Here is a 15,735-nt window from a genome sequence, read left to right as displayed (position 1 = left end):
CACTGAATCATTGCCCACCCTTTCGAATGTATTTCAACACTCCTGGAGAAGAAGGACCTCTCCTTTACATTTCTCTCTCAACAGTTTTGCTGCTGAATCCTTACACTCAAGCTAGGGAACAAGCAATGGTAAATCAATCCCTCACAACCAACGTGTCCTGTCCCAGACAGGTTACAAGCAGCCTGAAGAGTTACGCTGTGTTGTTAGACCGAACTGCAGCCCTTTTTCCTTCTCTTATGTGAATGCAGCTGCTGTGGTTTGCTGCATCTGAACGGCACACACGTGACATTCACTACAGATGCGCTGAAAGCAGCCTGCTGTGCTGCAACGCCCAAGATGGTTCATCATGGCAGAGATCATTTTAACTCCTGGAGCACAAGCTAACACTCACGTGTGCTACAGCAGCCCGTCCTGCCTGTTCCTCTGCTCTCCACCAAAGCTCAAAGCTGAGTATAGAGTACGTAGCATCACTGTGCTGCATCATTTGGAAAGCGGGATCTAACATGGAGGGGAATCACCCCTCCGGCAATCCCTGCAGAGAAGGCAAAGGTGCTGGCAGACCCCAGCCATGCACATCTGCAGTGGCATCCGCGCCGGAGGGGGAAGGGACCTCCTTCTGCTGCTGTGTGGTAGCGGCAGCACCCCTGCAAACCCCAGGCAGAAGCAGTGGCTGAGCGGTGGATGCACCTCTCTGAGGGGATGTCGATGCCTCACCACCAAGCAACTCAGCATCAGGTGGGGAGATGCGGTGTTTCAGCTGCCTGCGGCAGTGAACTGGCATTTGTCTGCTTGTTGATTCTCCCGACTTCGGATTTCCAGTCAGAAATGAAGTCAGAGGGAGGATCTCAGAAGCAAAAAGAAGGATTGAGATGAAGACAGTAAGGGAGGAAAACCCTATTTCCACAGATCTGCTCTTCAGGACATTAGCAGCATCATATTTATGTCTTCTAGCCTTTCTTTTCTGAGGAAGGAGATATAGTGAACCTGTCTGCTCCCTCCCACTAATAATTTTTCAGTCTATTGACTAATTTCAATTGCATTTTCCAGGATACTAACACCTTTGAGACTTTACCAATCATCTCTCTCCCTAAGTCGAAAAACATTAAGCAGCCAGGAAGAGAAAAGACATCTTTTTAGCCCTGTCACCAAGGGCAAGGCCTCAAGACAAGACGCACCTTCAGTATACATCTGAGTGCTTATGTGGTGCTCGAAGTAAAGACACTTCAACAAAGTGCGCTTCCAGGAAGAGAAAACTTATTTATGAGAGACGTGAAGCTGTTAAGTTTCTGGTTTGTGAGTTTGTTCAATTATTCATCCTTCCAGACAGTCACCCATGCAAACTTATTCTAGGGTGTTCTATCTGCACAGAAACCATGTTGATTTTTTTGTTAGCAACAGTTCCATAATACATCTTATTACATCATAACAGAGTTTTAGATTAAATCTTGATCTTTAAATGAAGGATGTCATTTTATGGCTTTAAAACTAAGAGAGTCTTTTTATTGCACGCCTTTCAAAGTTCTTTATAGCAACATAAATACATACATGAATATGTCACATAGAAAGATACAAGAACATCAGTGAAGCAGGCACAGTCAGATGGAAGATAAAGGACCGACTTGCAGCCCTGATAGTTTGTGGTACCCAGCTCTACAATTGCTAAGTCTTGCACACTAAAATAAAATTCAGAATTACCATATTTTATTACCATAAAGTATGATAATACTTTACAGATGGGAAACCACGATGGTAAAACAAAGTAATTTTAAAACCCAAGCAATAAAAGATGTATATGTTTACTTCCTAACTCACAGCATACAGATTTTCTGCTATTATTGCTTATCAGATTGACTCAGCTGAGCAGGGTATTTGGAAAAGCACATTCCAATAATGAAATACATGGTTTGTTTACACTCCAGTTGCTGCCCATCATTACTATTGTACACGACCTTGTGTCAGAAAATCCACCAAATCCCCCACATCCAGCACCGTCTACGAAACAATCAAATTTCTCAGCACCCAGAAATCAAACTACTATTGGCTGTGCACTACGTTCAGGAACCATGCAATAAATCTGGAAGGCCTATGCTCCTGAAAAAGCCCCTGATCCCCATTGCCTGAATCAAGGACACACCCTGTTTCTTACATATGTCGTCTCTGATTATTTCTAGGTCATGAAGTAGCATGCACCACCGTCATGCACTCCAAATCTACTGGAAAGATAAGCCTGGAGTGGCACTGACTCCTGAAAACATTAGCTTCATTATTCAGCTGTGCTAGAGTTTGGATCTTCAGACACAGGAGTCTATGAAAACCTCAACTGAAAAGAAGGGGTGTGTGTAATTTAAAGCCAAGACATTCCTTGGTTTTGTTGACAGCTATTGAGAAACAGTAAAAATGGAGGTAAAAGAGCAGAAAGCAACTTGCATATGCCATCAAACTAGTATGAGCACACATCATGTAAAACCAGTCACACAGAGAGAGAGTAAATGAAAAAGGAGAAAACCAGGCTCATTACAAGTTTCAAAGTACCCACAGTTGCTGGCATTTCAGGGGATCATTAAGGAATCTTGAGGGAGTAAGTAAGGAATCTTGTTTCACTCATGCTGTCAAGGCCACAAAAATGAATCTCTAACGACTGATAAATTATTACACAGCCTGTTCAAGAGCGATCAATGGCAGTCAGTCTTAGTTCATGCCACCCCCTTGGCATGTCAGGAATCTCCCCCCAAAGATGGCAGAAATTCCCTTAGCATTTCTTCAAACCACAAGCACAGAGATTTGGGTAAGTTTCCATATTACCTAATGAAAAAATGTAATTTTGTAAATAGCCATTTTGCTGAGAGCCTGCTATCTAGTTAGTCCAGTACTATGAAACTGGAGACTAAAAATCGCATCAGGCTGTAATAGTACTATTGAGGAAATTTTGCAAATGTCTTTCATTTCACAGCTTCACTTGCAATTTACTTCTGAACAATCAATGTATTTTTATCCTTACCATGATTACTGAGGCAGGAACAGCAAGACATAGAGAGACAAGCCTGTCCTCGCTTAGGTCTGCAGGCACAGCAGGCTTGGGAGACAGAAAAACGCAGCCCTGTGGATGGGGAGAGCTGAAAAAAGGAGCCTCCTTAGGCTGCAGCAAGTCTTTTTGGGGATAAAGCAGTGACTTCCGCAAAGTTGCTGCTACTCTGTGCCAGTTCCTTGGCGATGCAATATTCTGCTGCTCCTGTCCTCTGATTGGTGTATGCACCCAGTGAAGGGGGGAGGCTTCTTGTACACAGATGTATTCGGGCCCTTCTCACTACACTGAATTCTCTGAAAGTCATTAAAACTCTATAGGTTTCTTCAAACTTTAGAAAAGTTTTAGGGAATTTTATGTAGCATTCAACTAGGTGCCTTTTAGCCATTACAGAAATAAGCAACGTAATATCTGTCCACATAGCTATCACTTTATCAAGGTTGCATGCTTTGCATGCAGAGCAGCAGTTACTGGTGACACTCCTGCAGCCAGTTAGCATTCCTCCTCTATCTATTACTGCACAGCTGGGTATTTACTACTTTATCTACTTTGGTATTTCCCATTGGGCAATTTCTGAGGCAAGACCTCCTCAGTCTCCCTTGGGATCTGCCATGAATCCTTCTTGACCCTTTCTGTAGCATCCAATTGCTCATTTTTTACTGTTTCTACCCAGTATATGAGGGTCTCAGGATGCTTTAGGAATTTTTCCAGCTCAGAAGCCTTCAGAGCTCTGCCAGGCTCCTAGAGTGACATGTGTATTTTGTAGATACAGACTGTACACTACTTACATTCCATAGGCACAGGTCTTTGGATGCCACGTCCCTGCGTGGCAGTCTGCAAAATACATGCAATAAAAATGCTAATAAAAAAGGAGTATTAGCAGGGTAAAATTTGAGATAAAGGCAGTTTTCTGCCTTTACTTGTGCTTTATTAATTGTTAACAGTATGCTCGGTAACATACAGAAGAGAAATGGGTAGTTCTCTAAAGCCAAGGCTCAGACTCATGCCCAGTGTCGGCATAGCGCTTGTTTCCTCCACCAGGCTGTTCCTCCTCTTGGAGAACCTCCGTTCCCAGTGGGAACCCACTAAAGGGAATGGCCAGGCTGTTGCCAATTGACACCCCAAAGATCAGTCAATCAGGCAGATAGGCCCAGCCTTTGGACTGGGTCAGCACTCTCCTCACACAACATTTTCTACAACCCACCTTATAAATGAAGGGACCGGCAAATTGCCCATCTGCCTGAGATGAATTGGGAAGAGGTCAAATCCTCGAGTCCTTAATCAGTTCTTAGACAACTTCCCTGTAAATATCAGTCTCTTGGAATAAGAATCAACTTGCAGGCACTGGCTCGAAAACAGCAGCATTTGGCACTTTGTTTCTGTTGTGTTGTGAGTTAAAACAAGAACTAATTAATCACTTTCAGTGCTATTCCTGAATATTTTTCAAAATTAATGCCATAGTAATTTATTTCAAAAATGAGAGAAGGACACCTTACCTAGATGAAAGCATAATTTAAGATGATAACAACTTAGCAAATATGACCCTGACTTTTTGCTGCACTGGACATTAACTGTAATACAGTAGATCTGCAGCATGATCATTAGTGCTTGTTCCATTTCCTCTATTAGAGATAATAGCAAATACAATACCCTCATTTCCTTATTGCTGATGGTGGCATTGCCAGACTCTTTTGACTGTAAATCTTCTTTTCTCTGTGTGCTGCAATAAGCGCTTTGCACTCTGCTTAAAACAGGTCTCCAAAAATGTTTTTGTCAAAATAATTCTGAATCAACGTACTGATAAATCAGGCTGGTGTGATAATAAAACCCACTCTATTTCCCTTCCAACTATTTAAATACATCATTAACAAGAAAAATTAGTTTTAAAACTGTTTACAACAAACAACAGAAACAAATGAATGTAAGCTAGCAAAGTGATGAAGCTATGAATTCAAAATGCCCTCACTCTCTAAGCAGAATACCCTTTGTATGAAACCACTACTTAACATTGCTTCAGAAATAGCACATTTAGGACACAAATGCTTTCACCTCCTGGGCAGTGGTAACACTTCAATAAGTTCCCTACATAACTTGACAGTTTACCTACTTGCTTATTTGTTCTTGACGGCAATGTGCTAGAAAGGTCTCCCCAGGACTCTCATGAAGCCCTTGTTAAAATGTTGCCACCAAATGAAAGGCCAAGGTGATGTCCTGGCTTTCATGGAGTCATCTCTGTACATGGTATGTTAAATCATCCCTCTCTGAGAGGATTCACCTTCAGGCCTCACAAACAAATTTTGAAGAAATAAACACTTTGTGCCTGGGATACATCAAATGGCAGTATTTTTTTTAATTAAAAAAAAATACCCAACCAATAATGCCTTATGATGGATACTGTTACTTCTCCCAACAGGTCATTAAGTTGTGTGCCATGTCCATGGCAATACTCACAGTTCAGCTTCAAGGGAAGAATGTATATAATTCCCCTGAAAAACACAGCTTGATATCAGTACAACCATTGGTCCTGCCTGCCCTCACTGACTGTGATTGTAAGAAGGTATAATGCAAGCCAACAAAAAGACTCCCCCCCTTGTTCCGTTCCTCCTCTCTGTCTGACACCCTGCCTTCACATATTGGGCTTGTTATGCATACGAAGCATGATTTTTTATGGAAGTCCTTTTTAGATATACTGTTTAGAACCTCTTTATTCTACAATCACTATTGAAGTGGGTGTTTATGCTATTTCAAGAGGCTACAAGCAAGATCACATCATACAGTATACACTTCTCATTATGGAGACCAATCTCCATATTTTTTCTTGTGCTGTGATTTGCCTACACAAATATAATTATAATTTTATAAGTATGAATGTTTATAAATAGTAAAATTATAATTGTATCCTTTCTCTTCCCTTACTGTGACTTCAAGTGCACTGTAAAGCCCTTTGCAGTAAGCTTTCCCTATAATAGTCAGTGTCTCATACCTCCCTTCAGGACAAGACTTCACAGGGAGCTCAGAATACCTGTCAGCTATCCAAACCTTGTTAAATTGGTTAGTACAACCAGTGTAACTGCTGTGACATTTCTTGTATTAATTTGCATAACAAAGAAATGTTGCTTTGAGACTTTTTGAAAGTCACTTCACTTACATATCCATCTTCAGGCAGGCATTTCTTTGTAACTCATGAAGTACAGCTGTTGTATACATAGTAATCTATGATGAATACTGTCACATTGGGTATAATACAGTAAGTATATACGATTTTGTCACATCCACAAAATTACCTTAATAGAAGTAGATAAAACTGCCATTATGGAGGCTTACATGTTAGAATACAATCTTCAGGACATCTGTTTGATCTACAGTCAAGTAAAAAGCGACTTGTGTGCACTAGGTAAGCTGTTTTGAAGCTAAAGAAGATGCAATATGAAATAAAGCCATTCTGTTGTGTTGCTTTCCTAACTGGATGAGATAGTTGGAAACTTATCATATGCTGACATGTGTAGATGCAGGGGAGAGAGGAAATTTGGCATGCCGCATGTGACAGAGAAAAGGCAGGCAGTCCATCAGAGAAACCACTGTTGGGCACAGCCTCGATGAGAAGCAGAGGCAGATGCATGGGCTGCAAAACTGGCCAGCAGGGCTGATATGGAACCTGCCTGCTCTCCTTCCGCTCTGCTTCCAACAGCCTTCAGAATAATCATGACTCACCAAATAACATGCATGACATCAATTTTCACATATTTTGCCTAGGGAATATAACTATGCAACTATGCAGTTATGTCCTTGAGTAGAGGGAAACTGCTTAGGTGAAGTGAAGGTTATTATCATTTCCTAGGTCAGAGGGACGTACAAAGTTTTAAGCCCTATACTAATTTTTATTTTCAGAAAACAAAATATTTTTCAATTAAGCAAAAGAAAATATCAAATAATAGTAACGATTTCAATGCTTAATAGATGACAAGCCCAATTTCTAACTAGAGCTTTACATCTATTTTAGTAAATTTATCTGAATAAGAAGAAGATGTTCTCAGTATAATTTTCAGATTGCTCTTAGATTTATGTATGGCATGCTTGTATATCATGTACATATGCAAATCTCTTATCCACTTCAACATAATTCCAGGTAGGCGGTTAACTGGAAATGGATAAAAACATATATCTGATTTCTGCACAACGCTGCAGAGCTTCATATGCACAATTTGTGCAAGGCCTACTGCCACAAGCCATGCAGATGTCCTTAGCATGAAATTTTTGACATTAGCAATTTGTAAACTAAGACAATATTTTACAAACCCCCAGTTCTTTAAGTATGCTGCCAGGAGTGATCAAACCTGAAGATACTAGCCACAGGAAGTAATGAAACATGACGAATGAGTGCGTGCACAAACACTGCTGCAGTTAATGTTCAGGTGGCAACTCTTGAGCTAAATACTTTCAAAATATTTGGCATCTAACCTAATTCTTACAATTAAAAATTCAGTACTCTCCTATACTTCTGTGTCAGTGACTGAATATTAAGAAGGGGACTCTTTTTACCTGTAGATAAAGTGCAAAGTCCCAGTAAAAGATGTCAATAAAAGGAGGGAACTTGGAAAATGTTGGATGCCTTGCTTCTTCAGGCCACATTTCTGGAATGACCAGAATTTTTAACTGGTACTAGAGATCTTGCTGCATTTCTTTATAGGGATGGCTCCACTATTCTCAGTTACTATTGATCAGTTTGGACCTGTAGGAATACTCCACAATTTGTTTTTGTAATTCTCCGGTCAATGTCACTTTCACATTTGAGTAAAATTAATTACATTTAGCCAACAGCTACAAACTCCGTGTATGTCCAGTTGTGTCAATGTCTTACCTGTGTCAATGTCTTACCATTCATTAATGTTTTCTGAAAATTGAGCTCTCTCAACATCAATAAAAAATTAGCTTTTTAAAAAAAGTTTTTCAGAAACACAGCAGAACTTGAATATACATTATTTTGAATTTTATCTTAGCTTGCTACAGGTGTCTTCAGTATAAATTCATTTGCCCCTAAAACCCTTGAAATAGAATGAATCCCAAAAGACTCACTAAATGCATGGGAATTTTTGAATTTAGGTTACATTAAACCCACTGACTCACCGGGTCCTATGTAGTTGCATTAGCCTAAGGACAAGCTCACAAGAAGGACCAAATACTTACAAAAATATAGAAAGCTACACAGAAAACTCTCCACATGTCCCCATGCAGATTTCCAAAACAAGACCATAGAAGGCCAATGGATTACACCTCAGAAGACATTTCTGAAAAAAGCATGATGGGACCTATCATGAGTTGCTGGACCCATCTGTCCTTTTTCTTCACAAGTGACATCCCTACCACAAAACTGAAAACAGCTCAAGTCTGAATGCACATGGGTGTTTACACAACACTTGTTAATTTCCAAAATTAAAAGCCACCACGTTTTTCAACACTTCACTACTGAACACTGTAAAGCAAGCATAAGTCCTAACCTTTGAATGCTACTTCAAAAAGCCTTTCCCCCGCTGTTTTTCTTGAACAGGACAGGACAGGAGCCAACAGTGTTGTGAAATTACTCTTCCTTCTAGGATGAAGAGCACACGGCAGTGTCTACACTACAGCTACCACAAACCATCCCTGCAAGCCAGGCTGAGTACATAGCTGGTCACACAGAAGAGTCCGTTTTCCCCTTTATCCTTCTCAACAAGCCAAGAGAAAATATTGCCCAGTCGCAAAGGGGAAGAAGGGTGTTTTCTTTTGGTTTGGTTTTGTCTTACTCTTCAAGGTGACAGGACACCAAAGGAGGACAACTCCACTTGGAACAGGTTCTTCTCCTTTTCATGTGGTGCAGGGAAGTTTGAAAATTTTTGTCTCCCAGCCCTCTTCCTGAGAACTTTTGAGCAAACATTCTGAAAATATGACAGAATTTTACATTTTCCTTCCCCGCCGGAAAAGCAGACTCCTCAGTTTTGGTGGCATTAGACGAAAACAACTGCTGTTTCCTAACCATACCCTGAACAACACTTATGCCAGGAACAGACTCAGGAAGCCACTCCCTACTGACAGAGGGAGAATGGAAAACACCTAGGTTTCATCGGGGAATGAGGAGAGATCTGAAGGTCCAAATGCCTCCTCTATTAAAATGGAAATCTTTTGCAAAATCTTCTAAAGAGAGGAAGTCAATGTTTTTCAGTATCTACAATCATGCATAAGATTCCTTCTCTTACATACAGTATTCCCAATTTTTTTTTTTTTTTTTTTTTTTTTTTTTTTTTTTTTTTTTTTTTTTTTTTTTTTTTTTTACTATTTTACTCAGGTCTTTATCCTGTGTTGTAATACCTAGGCATCCCTGTCATTTTCTTTTGTGGAATTTAACTTCATTCTCTACAGAATTGAGCCCCAGGTTTCTTCCCCATTTGTGTCAATAGACTTATTCTTAACAGTGTGCGTTTTTAGGCCTAGCTAAGTATATATGCATAATATAACACATTTGCCTTGTTCAAGATTTCAGAGTTCTGTGACATTTATACCTTGGTTAAGTTCACCTTGGTGGTGGCTAAAACTAAAATCCATTGGTCGCCTCTATCTCCAGCAAGTACGAACTCAATGATTGTACAGAAAAAAAAGAAACTTTTTCTTAATCTTTATTTGAAGATCACTTTTCTTTGAATGCTAAAACCCGCAAATATTTTAATAAATTGTCTTGAATCTCAGCTAGTCTTTAAAAGTCTGATCACCTCATTTGGTTTAAGCTCTAACTGTTAGACACACCAGTGCCTCAGCGGCTGTAAAGATATACTAGCAAGCTGCACAATCGTGGAGGGTTCTTACCTACTATCATATAGCTCATTATTGGATAGATCAAAGTTCACTGAACTGAATAGAACCTTTAATCTAGATTTTCCCTCTCAAACCTCCAAGTGGCTAAGTTCCCTCAGTCTTTGCAATCACAGCTGAGAATTCAGCACGCTCCCTGTGCATTTAAGCTGACAAGGAACTGAATAGAAGCGCAGGCATACAATGAAGCTTGAAGTGGTAGAAAATTGAAATAAAAAATAGAAACGAAAATGGGGGGAGTCTGACATAATAGCTTCAGGAAAATGTTCCTATCTAGACAAGGTAATGGCCAGTCATAAGAAAACAACCTATTAAAAAATGTGATGAGAAATTAACTTAGAGACTGCTGGATGAGTTCAAAACTACATATAGAAGGTATGCTAGCAACCAAACTAATTATAAAAAGTAAACTGTTAAAAATAATTTCAAATTTAAATATAACAAAAAGGGTAATTTAACTCTTAAGCAGAAACCTATTACTTCGACACTAATGCAGAGTAGACAGGAAGGAACCTTGTTTATTTTTAGTGACAAATATAAGATTTTGAAAGTACACTTAAAAAAAAAACCAGTGTAATTTTCTTAAGTTTGGCCAGCTAAAAAGTAGGTATCTCTTACAAAAAAGTGTGTGTCTTTTTCTGACCAATATTTCAAGGGTGATTTGAAATTCGTAACACCAATAACTCACTCTGCAAGTCAGGCAGTGAAGATCTGGCCTCAGGACACCTCTGTGCGAAAATTAATTAACTACACAATACAGAAAAACTGCTACCAGAATAAACATGCAAGAAAGCCACACTGTATACAGCTGATCCTCTGAGAAGGAGAGAAGGACAATGTTGTGCCAAGAGAGACTGCCCTCAAGTGCAATCTTTCTCAGGAATGAAATTCACCCTGTTCTGAGATGTTGGGTAGCAACAAAACCTCCCTGCCTGTTCTAGCAAAAGAGCTAATGAGATTAACACTGGTTTGCCCTGGTTTTGTACAAGCTTTTTGTCTTCTGAATGAAGCTATCTCCCAGCCTGAAGAACAACGGAAGAATAATGGAAAAGGCGAAGGTACGGAAGAGAGAAGAAAAGGTAATTTGTTCCCACTAAGGGCAAATACAATCATGGACTGGGAACACCAGATCAGATGTAACCAGTAGAAAGAAAATCACGGAAATGGACGAAATGGTTGTGGTGGTCTTCAAAATAATACTAGTTTTGTTATTTTCTCTGTCCTTGGGAGGAGAGATATCCGATATATTTATGCTGGTTTGTGACCTGGAAGATTAAGATCCATTTTCTGTGTACTACTCTGACTGCTTGCTTAATTCTTGGTAAGCCAGTTAGAGCTAGGCTTACAGGTACTCACATATTACGAGAAACAGATATACCTAGAAGCTTTAAGGGATTCTTTTTTATCATTTTTATTATTAAAGAGTATTAGTCCATTTGGTTTAACATTTTCAAAAGGAATTGAACAAAAAAAATGTTTAGGTGCTTCTAAAATCCCACTTTACACTTCTGACTAGATCCTTTAGAAGTGTCTCAAAAAAGCCTTTGTTAAATGACGACACAATACCTCCTTATGTCAATGACCCACTGTGAGGACAGATCCATTACTACAGTAACAGCCCTTAACAAGGGATTTATAAAACAAGTATATAGACTAGTTGAAGAGAATTCAGCAAAGGGAAGGCTGAATGCTTCTTTTGCTAAGAGCAATTTCGAAAAATTGCAGAGGTCAAAATGCCCACTTGATGCCGGGAGTGTATTCATTGGCATGGTCTATTGAGATGATTGTACAATTATGTGGGTTTAAGAATGACCTGTGGATATGTTTCCTTTTATTCTGGGAACTCTGCTGCAACTGTACTTTCAAGTTCTGCTCACAGATGCCATTCTGTCAAGTTTACAGCCCCAACCTACCACAGTATTCCATCTGGGCTGCAAAGATCCCAAGTTGGGAACTGCCACTTCCACAGCTTTCCAGCTTTGGCTTAGATGTTAGGTGTCAGCTACAAAAGCAAGTCAATACAGTCCATCCTATCTAGGGATCTAGTACAAGGATCTATAAAAATACAAATTATTCCATGCTCATAAAAAGGTTAGCTTTTTAGCTTTTGTACATCAGTGTTCCATTGATTTCAACAAGCTATTATAATTCATAGAAGCTGAAGATCATCATCTGGTTCCTGGCTTTTAAAACACCTTCTAAAACATCTTTCAGCAAAACTTAATCATCATTTTCACAAAAGAATGATAAATAATGTAGAACCATCTTAACTAGGGCACTTCCACTGGAAGAAAAAATTGGTCATAAAATAATAATCTGACCCAACTTTAAGAAGTTTATACAAATGCATTATGCTGTGCGCTAAACTTAAATATATTATTTAAATTACTTTGGATGAGAGTGACTCAGTAAGCACCAGATCATTCAGAAAGTAGCATGAAGTGAACACAATGGTCTTGCAGTATGTCTGGTTACTGCAATAAACACCAGTTCTCACATCTTATTTAGTGTGAACAGGCTTACAAATAATACCCAAACCATGATTTGTAGGAGGTTTTCACAGTGGGGTATTTTGTTACCATTCCAGGTACATACGCCCAACATGGCCCGTTCCTTCTGAATAATTGCACTACTGCTGTAACCACATTGCCTCTAGGTACCTTCCTTAGGGGTCACTCATCACCACCAGTCCTATCCTGAGGACAGCTCATCCAACACTGCATCTCCGTGGATGATCTGTACAGATCCTGCCTCACCACTACTATCCTTCAAAAGAGGCCTTCAGGCTGACCTCTCTTTTCTCCATGTGATCAACAGTTGTTTTTTGTTTGAACATTCTGACAGTGTGGAAATATACCCAAAGTCAGTCATGTCCCATCTGCACTATTTGTGCACCTCTGAGCACTTGCGTTTGCTCCAAGATCTTTGCGGTCTTTCTGCTACCTGGCTGCTTCACCCCGAACATCTGCTGCAGACAACCAAACAGTGCCACTGGAAAAAATTCAAAATATCTCCTACTGACTCTGAAGTCAGGCTGCCAGGCACAGAAGAAGGTAAAGTCTTCAGCATCTATCTATCCATAGGCCTTGCTAATATCTTAGTTTCACAAAGTGAAATTGCCTCTATATTACTATTTGTCTGAAATGCTCCGAGTGTCCCAACTAGACTGTTTTTTCTTGTCTAACATGTCCCCTCTCTTCTGCACTGGGTGCTAGCAGTTCTAGCATATAGACTAGACTTTTGACAAATTAATTTCTTAATTACTTTCCCAGCATCTGATTGCTGGTTTGGTGAACATCTGGTGTGAAATCAGATGGAAGAGCTACAAATGACTGAGAAGTATGGATATGGTATGTACCCACTAGAAGCCTTCATCTTTTTGTCTCAAAAATCTTTATACCTTTCTCTAAGCAATAAAATGTGAAATAGTTGTACAAAAAATCAGATATTTGAAAACCACACAAAATACAGAGGAAGACAGTATATTAGGAACTGCACAAACTACTGGCACCAAAATTTATTGTGATCTCTCTCAGTATTACTGTCATTCTGTGTATGTACATGCAATCTGAAGAGCAGTGAGAATTGATTTTTTGTTAGGTATGTTGTAACCTACATTATCCGCTTTCACAGTAGTCCACACTTCCTTGCAATGAGCCTTGTTTGAATAAATGCTCTTGCATAGTGGCAAAAGCTGTGCTGGGTCACCTTCAGGCAACAACTGCAAATGAAGTACAACTATTTTCATGGCAACATTCTGCAGGAGTCTCTGACTCAAATTCTTGCAATACTATCCACCAGCTAACATGTTTGGCCAATCTATTATCCTTTTAAGACGAGAGGAAAAGTAATGTCTTCTCTTTTGTTTAAGGTTCCAAATAAATTACCATGACATACTCTGCAAAAGCTGAATGAGAGACTACACAAGTGCCAGTGACTTCAAATTACTTTTAGGGCTAAAACAATCAGTGTTGAACTCCACAGGTTTTTGAGATTGGACAGAGCACACACTCCACTGTAACAGATGACTTAGAGCATTAAATCTAGTGCTGACTGCCAACCAAAGTCACTTCTTGCCCTTCGAAGTGCCATTACCTCAAAAAAAAAAATCAATACAAAATTAATTATACAAGGGAACTTGTGTGGACTCTCTCCAGTGAACTCTGCTGCTTTCACACATAAGTATTTATTGAGCCATTGTAGGTGAAGGATTAGGTGCTGAGCATGTGATGCCAGACAATACTCACAGCGACCGCCTCCAGGATTTGTTTAACAGCATCAGCAGCATCTCGTTCACTGTAGTAACCCTTTTCCACAATCCTACAGAAAAAAAACAACACGGGAAAATTGTGTTCAGGATTATGTATTAAAGTAAAAGCTTCTTTTTGAAAAACGAACTAGAAAACTACCAAATTTCATTATGACCAGGACTCTGGAGTGCCCCCTAAAGAGTAGGAAACAACCCTTTTGCAATTTAGGTTACCTTTGACTCCCAGTGGAGTGAAAAACTGAGATAAAACACCAGCTAAGCAAGAAGCTCGTAATATATACACATTCAGTTGAAAGGTTTTTGAATTTTCTAAAATTTAGTGAATCTGGATTACTCTCAGATAAAACTAGGTATCCTTTAGGAACTTCTGTTCACTTTTTCACTTTTGTATTTAACTTAAGCTTCCCCCCTTCTTATTTATTTAGTTAGTTATTAAACAAAAGCACTGTCTGTCCTATGCCCACACAGATCTGAATTATTCAAGAGAAAGGGTTGGTGTAAACATTTAATAGCTTTTATTTATCCCTGAAGTATAATGGGCTGAACAATTGTCTTTTTTTTTCACCCATCAGTAGAAAATTGGGGGATCAGTGGTCAAAGAAACACGGTCTCATTAAAACTAGAACTACCTTAGTTTTTTCTTCTTAATGTAAATAGATGGCATGTTATGTTTATTTTGTATAGATGACACATAATAACTTCATTTTGTAAATGTGCTGACCATGTGCAGCTTATGGTGAGTCCAGCAGTATTTATGAGTTCTGAAGATCCTGAAAATCCAGTTTTCTTTCTCCCTTTGCTTTTACATCAGTTCAATCTTGTAAAAACAAACAAATACGCAACTTCCTTCTTTAATAACGTAATCTCCCTGGAACCTTACCATGATAAAAACATTAGGAAAGAAAACATTTTTCTGTGTTAAGATAATGTTCTGAAGTGGTGTATTTCAACATGCTTTATGCTATCCTGCATAGAAATGGCAGCAAGGGTTAATGCAAATTTCTGGGTTGGCCCAGAAAAAAAAAAAAAGCCCAGTTGTGATACTACAACTCTTTTAGGACACCAGCAGTGGCACAGGGCCTGGGGGCTGACTCGAGATTTGCATCGCATGTTCTCTGAGAACTGCCATTACAGAATGAAATTATCTTAAAGGTCTTTTCCAACATAAACGATTCTATGATTCTGTGATTATATAAATGCACAGTTCAGTTAAACAGTCAGCAGAAGATACAGATTTGCACAATGGCATATGAGAAATTAATAAAAGAAGGATCTATCATTAACACGTACTAATGCTCCCTTTAAGAAACCCAGCGGTCTTTTTACTGCTGTATCTAACTACATACAGTATTTGTGAACTACAATGATTCTCCCTTAGAGAGTCACCTTAAAGGTCAGATCTTTGACCTGAAGTTTTTGATTTTTTACTGTATTCATTTTTCAAAGCCCAAGAAAACATAGACAGATGTTGTCTAGAAACAGAACCTGTGGTGCCTATTACACATTTTATAAAATGATCTCCTGCAAGCATACAAGCCAGTTTTACAAAACAGTGACCTAAAATCACGATGAAGCAGAAGAGCAAGAAGCCTACGATGTCTGA

General features: G+C 39.2%; 1 protein-coding gene across 1 annotated transcript in view; it reads right to left on the bottom strand.

Annotated features, from left to right (window-relative positions):
• Positions 1-15,735, bottom strand: part of CAMK4 (calcium/calmodulin dependent protein kinase IV) — a 102,169-nt gene that overhangs the window by 38,248 nt on the left and 48,186 nt on the right. Inside the window, exon 5 of the mRNA XM_035888457.1 lies at positions 14,110-14,182. Within this exon, the coding sequence (XP_035744350.1) occupies positions 14,110-14,182 (73 nt within the window). The remainder of the gene's footprint in view (positions 1-14,109; positions 14,183-15,735) is intronic.

This window comes from Egretta garzetta, unplaced genomic scaffold, assembly GCF_000687185.1.
Source record: "Egretta garzetta isolate BGI_Z169 unplaced genomic scaffold, ASM68718v1 scaffold271, whole genome shotgun sequence".
Lineage (NCBI taxonomy): Eukaryota > Metazoa > Chordata > Aves > Pelecaniformes > Ardeidae > Egretta > Egretta garzetta.
Note: the sequence above shows the minus strand (reverse complement) of the source record. Positions and strands in the feature narration are given on the sequence as shown.